This window comes from Pongo abelii, chromosome 4, assembly GCF_028885655.2.
Source record: "Pongo abelii isolate AG06213 chromosome 4, NHGRI_mPonAbe1-v2.0_pri, whole genome shotgun sequence".
Taxonomy (NCBI): Eukaryota; Metazoa; Chordata; class Mammalia; order Primates; family Hominidae; genus Pongo; species Pongo abelii.
The window spans coordinates 70060314-70068506 of NC_071989.2; the positions used below are offsets into that span (position 1 = coordinate 70060314).

General features: G+C 39.9%; 2 protein-coding genes across 3 annotated transcripts in view; one reads left to right on the top strand and one right to left on the bottom strand.

The window, feature by feature from the left end:
* Positions 1-4515, bottom strand: part of ERCC8 (ERCC excision repair 8, CSA ubiquitin ligase complex subunit) — a 71544-nt gene extending 67029 nt beyond the window's left edge. For both annotated transcript variants that reach the window (XM_009240735.2, XM_002815587.4), the window contains exon 1: positions 4360-4515. In XM_009240735.2, coding sequence (XP_009239010.1) covers positions 4360-4436 — 77 coding nt within the window. In that variant the 5' untranslated portion in view covers positions 4437-4515. The remainder of the gene's footprint in view (positions 1-4359) is intronic.
* Positions 4516-4556: 41 nt separating this feature from the next.
* NDUFAF2 (NADH:ubiquinone oxidoreductase complex assembly factor 2) overlaps positions 4557-8193 on the top strand; it is a 206806-nt gene continuing 203169 nt past the window's right edge. Inside the window, exon 1 of the mRNA XM_002815588.4 lies at positions 4557-4811. Coding sequence (XP_002815634.3) covers positions 4685-4811 — 127 coding nt within the window. The 5' untranslated portion in view covers positions 4557-4684. The remainder of the gene's footprint in view (positions 4812-8193) is intronic.

Genomic DNA, 8193 nt, shown 5'->3' on the forward strand with positions numbered 1-8193 from the left:
GCGATCCCATAAAGTTGTTTATAAACTCCAGAACTTATCCCTGAGTGAGGCATGCATAGATCTAACCCTGAGTAGTATACAAAGGATTTTGAAAATTGAGCTAATCACTCAGGTCGCAGTCTGACCATTGAACGGCATACACCTGGGGAAGATCTCAAGAGACTTTGAAAACTGAGCTAATATTAAAACTACAGTCCATAAGTGGGTAGGTTCTTGTAGCCTGAACCTAATCTTGCTAATTAAATGTTAAAACAAAAATATCAACATTCTTCATAGGATCAAAACAAGACCCAGAGTATTCAAAATGTCCAGGATGCAATCCAAAATTTCCCTGCATATAAAGAACCATGAAAATTTCAACTTGCATGGGAAAAGACAAACAAAACAAGCCAAAGCTGAGATGACACAAGTGTTGAGATTATCTGATAAAGACTTCAAGGCAACCATTGTAAAATGCTTGAACTTGAGCAACACTGGCATGGTGGCCCGAGCCTGTAATCCCAGTGACTCTTGTGAAGCTGAGGCAGGGGGATTGCTTCAGCCTAGGAGTTTAGGACCAGCCTGGGCAAAACAGTGAGGCCCCATCTCTAAAAATAAATAAAAAGCTTGAGCAAGCCATTGTGTACACACTTGAAACAGATGTTAAAATAGAAAGTCTCAGCAAAGAAATAGAAGACATAAATAAAAGCCAAATGGAAATTTTAGTTTTCAATATAAAATTATTTTAACTTAATGTATTCACTAACAGATTGGAGATTGCAAAGGAAAGAATCTGTGAACTTGAAGATAGATCCATTAAAATCATACAGTCTAACAATATAGAGGAAAAAAGATCGAAGGGAAAAAGAACAGAGCCTTAGGGACCAGAGGAACAATTATAAAAGGACTAACATTTTTGTCATTGGAGGTCTAGAAGGAGAAGAGAAAGAGTGTAGTGTTGAAAAAATATTGGAAAAAATGGCTGGAAAGTTCCCAAGTTTATGGAAAGATATAAGTCTACAAGTTCAAGAAGTAGAATGAACCCTAACTAGGATAAATCCAAAGAGATCTGCAACCAGACACATCATAATTAAACTGCTGAAAACTAATGATGAAGTCTTCAAAGCAACCAGAGAAAAATGATAAATTACCTATAGGAAAACAATGATTTGAATGGCTGCAGATTCCTTTTCAGAAAACATTAGACCTACTCTAAAAAAATTGATAAACTATGTTCTTCAGAGAGAAGAAAAAGATATAAGAAGGAAATTTGAGACATCAGGAATAAAGAGACAGCAACAGAAATAACTACCTGGTTAAATATAATGGCTATTCTTTTCCTTAAAATATGATTGATGGTTGGAAAAAATTATAATGTCTGATGGAATATATAATGTATGTAAATATAAAATATAAGACAACAATATATATGGTGCAGGGGAAAGGGTGATAAGGTTTCTATATGCCAAGTGAAGCAGTAAAACAATGAAATGATCCGAAGTAGACAATGAAAAGTATGTATTTTATAATTCCTAGAGCAACCACTAAAAAATTATACAAAAAGATATAGTCAAAATCATAGTATATAAAATAGAATACTAAATAATGTTCAAATAGTCAAATGAAAGCAGGAAAGGGGAAACATAAATATGGAGCAGCTAGCACTCTCACCTATTAGTGGTGGGACTGGAAAATGCTTTTGGAAAACTGTCAGTTTCTTAAAAAGTAAAGGATATATCTAGTAGCTCCACTGTTATGTATTAACTTAAGGGAAATAAAAGCATATGTTCATACAATGACTCATACATGAATTTTCAGAGCAGCTGTAAATGTATTAGTCCTGAACTGGAAACAACTCAGATGTCCATTGACAAGTGACTAGATAAACTGTGGTATACCTGCACAGTGGGATACTCCACAGCAAAAAAAAAGGAATTGATACATGTGATAACATGGAGAAATTTCAAAATAATATAATTATGCTGAGTGAAAGAAGCCAGACAAAAAATATTCCATTTATATAAAATACTAGATATGCAAACTAATCTATAGTGACCTAAAGCAGATTAGTGGTTTCTAGAGAAGGAAGAGGGTAAAGCAGAGAAAGAAGGGAGAGAGGGATTATAAAGGACCGTCAAAAATTTTTTAGGGTTATGGATGTTCTCTTGATTATGGTAATGGTTTCAAAAGTAAATATATGTCAAAATTCATCAAATTGTATATTCTCATTTAATGTGCAGGGTACTGTATGTCAATTATACCTCAATAAAGTTGTAAAATGTTTTTTTAGAGGGTGTAAATTGTGAACACTGCATATCAGTGTTCATGCTTTTGCCCTTACATGATGACAAGGAAAAACAGTAGGCATCTCCTATGAATAAAATGGAACTATATAGTTGTTTAGTTAAGCAAAAACATCACTTAATGATGGAAATATTTTTTTAAAAATTTTAGGCTGTGTGGTAGCTCACACATATAATCCTGGCACTTTAGGAGGCAAAGACAGGAGGATCACTTCAGCCCAGGAGTTCAAGACCAGAATGGGAAACATAGGGAGAACCCATCTCTACAAAAAACTTAAAAATTAGCTAGGTGTGTGGGCACATGTCTGTGGTCCCAGCTACTTAGGAGGATGAGATAGGAGGATCATTTGAGCCTGGAAAGTCAAGGCTGCAGTGAGCTGTAATTGCGCCACTGCATTCCAGCCTAGGTGACAGAGCAAGACCCTGTCTCAAAAAAAAAATTTTTTTTTAATTTTTAAATACTTTATTTGTCTTAAACGTATAAGCAATCCTCACTTGGCACAGTCTGATATGAATTTCAGTTACCACAGTTTATTAACTGTGAGAAATAGCATAAAAGTTTGCTACTAGCTTTTCAGTTCACAAATCATTACATAAATAACATATGAATCAAAATTAGTGACCAATTTGCAATTTTACTTCTTTCAAAGTCTATGGGTGATTGGTCACTGTGCATCTGTTATTCAGTTCACACACAGGCTGCAAAGCATGGAGGTTTGTTATTAATATTTCTGTGCCCTTGAGATAAACCCACATGGAATTTTACAGATTAAAAGAGTAAATTGGCCAAAAGAATGAAAGTGCACTAAAGAAGAGTGATAATACTAGAAGTGAAACTTGCATTAAACATAAATGGAGCAAATGAAAAAAATAGCTGCCTGTGGGAACATGCTGATTGTGGCAACAATGACACTGCCGCCATTTGAGACATTCTAGATATGCAGACTGAGGAAATCAGTGAAGGTGAACTTATAGACATGAATGAGGAAAAGTGGTTGTGATGAAAGGCTGATGATGTGTCAGAGGAAGTGACACTGGCAAAAAAACACATTAAAGGAACTCTCAGAGATATTTCACAACATTGAAAACGTAACGGATAAAATGTTGGAAATTAATATTTAAATTTCTCCAGAACGCAGAAGTCACATGCAACTGTGTTCTCCAAGTAAATATCTTCACAGGTTCCTCAATTAATGTGGGCAAAATTAAAAGTAAAACTTGCTTCTTCCCTTTGGAAAACCCTCTCTCAGAGTATATTAGCAATATTCAACTTCTTATACAAGACATAGATCTGGGAATCATTATTCATTCTTGTCTTTTCGTCATTCACGTATCCAATCAATTTCCATCGCCTGTTGATTCTGTTTCTTAGATGTTGTTCAAATCTCTCCACTATCTTTATTCTACTTGGCAACTCCGTGGCCCAGGCCTCCATCAACTCTCTCCCGGACAAGTGTAATCACAACAGTTACCAAACTTGGCTCCCACTCCTGTTCTCAGTTGCAACCCATTCTCCAAGCAGAAAACAAAATGTAATAGCTGTTACCTTATTCTCATCTTCACACCTCTACTCAAGTACACAAGGCTCTTCCTCATCTAGTTTCTGTCTACTTCATCTCTTGTCAATGGTCCCTACCCCAATTCTCCGCTCTAGTCATTTTGAACTTTGTTCAGTTCCTGGCCTGTGTCCTCTGCCTTTAATAGGCTGCCTGACACACTGTAGGAACTCACTAAATATGCAGACTGAATGAATGAACGAGTCCGTGGAGGGCAGTCATTCTTTGGAGCAACTTAAGTGAGAAGGAATACAGTACAACGAAGTATTCATATTTAGGTTTATAGTGTCTTCACCTGAGCCCGCGGGGGAACCCCCCTCCCCCCACCCCCGCCGCCCCCCGCCGGCAAGTTGTTACCAGTAAATAAAAGGGATCCTATTTTCGCAAGCCACACAGCATTAGAGGGCAAATAATAGTTTGGTGGCAGGAGAGCGATGAGACGGGAAAGTGTGGGGCAAAGCTTACAGTCATTGGTCCAGATTCTAACTGGCCTGTTAGCCAAAAGGTAAGGTTTTCTTTACCTCCGTGTTGACTCTGCTCTCCGAAGGCGAAGAGGGTCCTCCAAACCCGTTTGTCGTGCGGACAAAAACCCCAGCATATCGTGTTCCTCACACCAGCTGGAGCACTGGACGTCGCCATGACAGAGCTCAGGGGCGGGACTGGAACAGCAGAGTCTCCCATTGGTCAGTCGGTGATATATCTGGCCAATGGTGAGCGCCGTTACTAGAAGGGCTCCAGGATGGAGGCCGGCCTGACTTCTCCGCCTCGGTGGGCTGGGTCGGCGGCTGGAGCATTACAGCTACTGCGGGTCCCGCTGCTGGCAGCGCTGGAAACTGGGTGGACGGCATGGGTTGGTCTCAGGATTTGTTCCGCGCCTTGTGGAGATCGCTTTCAAGGGAAGTGAAGGAGCACGTGGGCACGGACCAATTCGGGAACAAATACTACTGCATCCCGCAGTACAAGAACTGGAGAGGTGAGGTGGCGGCGTGGGCAGCGATTGCGTGGTCAGTGGTTGCGAGGTCAGTAAAGGAGGGAAAAGTGAGAGCCCCTAGTCAACTAACGCATCATGAGACACTTAGGGTGTCACCGGAGAGAATTTCCCGAGTTCGTTCGCCCCTGTCGACCCCTTCATTGTGGCATCGGAGCCCTACCCGGCCCGGCTCTGGTCGCCTTGGCCCGGCCTCGTGCTTCCGCGGTCCCTACTACCCAGCGCCTTCCCCCGGCGTGCCCCGGGCTGCTCGCGCTGTTAAGGCGCACCACCACTTTCCTCCCAGCCACGCCTGTAGAGGAGCCTCAGTTTTAGCCCTGGACTGGCGACGGAGGCAGGGAAAAGTCCACGGAAATGTTTCACCAAAGGGGATAGGAAGGGCCAGGGGAGGGGTTTTTCGTACGCTGTTCCCCACCTTGTGACCCAGAGCCGAGTGGTGTAATTGAAGAGGAGTCTCTTCAGCGCCTCGGCTGTCCTCTTTCTTGGTGTTTACCCTTTTCAGTGGCACCCTGGCTCCGGTGCTGGCCCCATGCGCCTTCCTTACTACCAAGACTTGTCAGAAGTAGGTCCATATCTCCACAAGGCTCGCTGATTCCTTTCTCGGGAGTTTACATTCCAAGACCCTGTTGAGCTCAATTTAAGAAATGTGGCACTAATCATGGTGTTACTGTGTAGGATTCGTGCCAAGTAGTTGAGCGGGTTGTTTGGGGAGTAAGGAGGCGTTGCTGTCCATTGAAATCACACTGTGTAGCCGCCGTCGTAACCTCTTCTGTGTTGTTCCATCGCCGCATGCAGAAAATGTCAGGCTTTGGGCTAAGAGGCATGGGTTAGAATCTCAGCTTTGGCACCTGATAGCTCGGGAATCACGGAAAAAGTACTTGTCCTCTCCAAGTCTCATCATCCTGACTTGAAAGTTAGAGATAATATAAGATCAGCAATGTTGAGAAGCACTAAGACCTTTCCAAGATGATGTGCCATTCATTTCCCACACATATAAAATGTATTCTGTGATTTATCACTCTATTAATTAATTTACTTTTCCTAGCCTTTTTCTGTAACTTATTTTGATATTTAGACTTGTTTCCCTAATGAGCTCCTCTGTCAGGCATGGAATATGTCTCACAAAAAAAGAAAAAAGCCTACAAAGAACATAGCATGGTGTTAAGTATTTCTTGACAGGTTGCAAGCAGAGAGATGTTTCTTTTCCATAAATTGTCAGTAAAATTAAAAATATGCAAACTGTCAGACTGAGTTTTTTTTAAACTGAAATATAATTTACATACAGTAAAATTCACCCTTTATGTTGTACAGTTTTATTGTTTTTGACAAATGAGTACAGAGTAACCTCACTGGATTCAAGTAATAGAATAATTCCATCACCATCAGAATTTCGTCTAACTCCTTAATAGTTCATTCCCACACCCTTTGGCAACTACTGATGTGTTTTATGGGCCTATAGTTTTGCCTTTTCTAGAATATCATATAAATGGAATTATACAGGATTTAGACTTTTGAGTCTGGCTTGCTTCACATAGCATAATGTAGCTGAGATTCATCCATGTGTCAGTAGTTGTTCCTTTTTATTGCTCAGTAGTATTCCATTGTATGGGTTTGCCAGTTTATCTGTTCACGAGCTGGAGGACATTAGGATGTTTCCAGTTTCTGTGATTGTGACAAAAGCTCTACAAACATTCCCATACAGGATTTGTGTGAACGTAAGTTTTCATATCTCTTGGGTAAACAGCTAGTAGTGGGATTACTGAGTTGTGTGATCAATGGGTGTTTAACTTTATGAGAAGCTACCAAACTGTTTTTCAAAGTGGCTGTACCATTTTGTATTCCTGCCAGCAATGCATTAAAATTCTAGTTGTTTCCACACCCTCACCAGCACTTAGTATTATCTGATTTTTGGGTGTGTTTTTTTATTTTTATTTTAGCCATTTTGATAGGTGTATAGTGGTATCTCATTGTGATTTTAAGTTTCATTTTCCTAATGCCTGAGGATGTTGACAGTCTTTTCATGTGCTTATTTACTATCTACAGATCTTCGGGGAAGTTCAAACCTTTTGCCCATTAAAAAATATATTTGTGGCTGGGTGCGGTGGCTCATGCCTGTAATCCCACCACTTTGGGAGGCCGAGGTGGGTGGATCAGCTGAGATCAGGAGTTCCAGACCAGCCTGGCCAACATGGTGAAACCCCATCTCTACTAAAAATACAAAAATTAGCTGGGCGTGGTGACACGCACCTGTAATCCCAGCTATTCGGGAGGCTAAGGCAGGAAAATCACTTGAACCTGGGAGGCGGATGTTGCAGTAAGCTGAGATCACACCACTGCATTCCAGCCTGGGTGACAGAGTGAGACTCCATCTCAAAAAAAAAAACCCAAAAAACAACAAACAAATATATTTATACCAGTTTTTGTATCATTCATTTCTATAGAGATACAATATCATTAAAGTTTCAAATTAACAGTCATGTCTATTCTACAATAACATGAATATTTTATTTTTACATATTCTCACTAATTTGTATATTTTCTTACATAATTGTAATTGCATTTTGAGAGTTTTATTGAAGTATAATTGACAAAAAAAATTGCCCATGCTTAAAATGTATAATTTGGTAAGTTTTGACATATGTATATATTTGTAAAACCATCAACACAGTCAAGAAAATTAACATATCCACTATCCACAACAATTTGTTGTGCCCCTTTCTAGTCCTGCCTTATGCTTCTGCGTCCATGGATAGGCACTCATCTGATTTCTGACACTATACATTAGTTTGTATTTTTTAGAATTTTTATTTAGTTATTTTTATTTATTTATTTTGGGATGGAGTCTCGCCCTGTCGCCCAGGCTGGAGTGCAGTGGCGCTATCTTGGCTTACTGCAACCTCTGCCTCCCGGGTTCAAGTGATTCTCTTGTGTCAGCCTCCCGAGTAACTGAGATGTGCGCCACCCTGCCCAGTTAACTTTTTGTATCTTTAGTAGAGACGGGGTTTCACCATGTTGGTTAGGCTGGTCTTGAACTCCTGACTTTGTGACCTGCCTGCCTCAGCCTCCCAAAGTGCTGGGATTACACATGTAAGACACTGTGCCTGGCTAGAATTTCATTTAAGTGGAAGAATACAGCACATATTCTGCTTTTTTTTTTTTTTTTTTAGGTTCTTCACTCAGCATAATTATTTTGAGATTCATCCATGTTTTTGTGTTTATCAGTAGTTTATTTCTTTTTAATGCTGAGTAATATTCCATTGTATGTATATACCATAATTTGTTTATCCATTCACCTGTTCATAAATATTTGTGTTGTTTCTAGTTAGGGGTTATTACAAATAAATTATGAATATTCATGTGTAAGTCT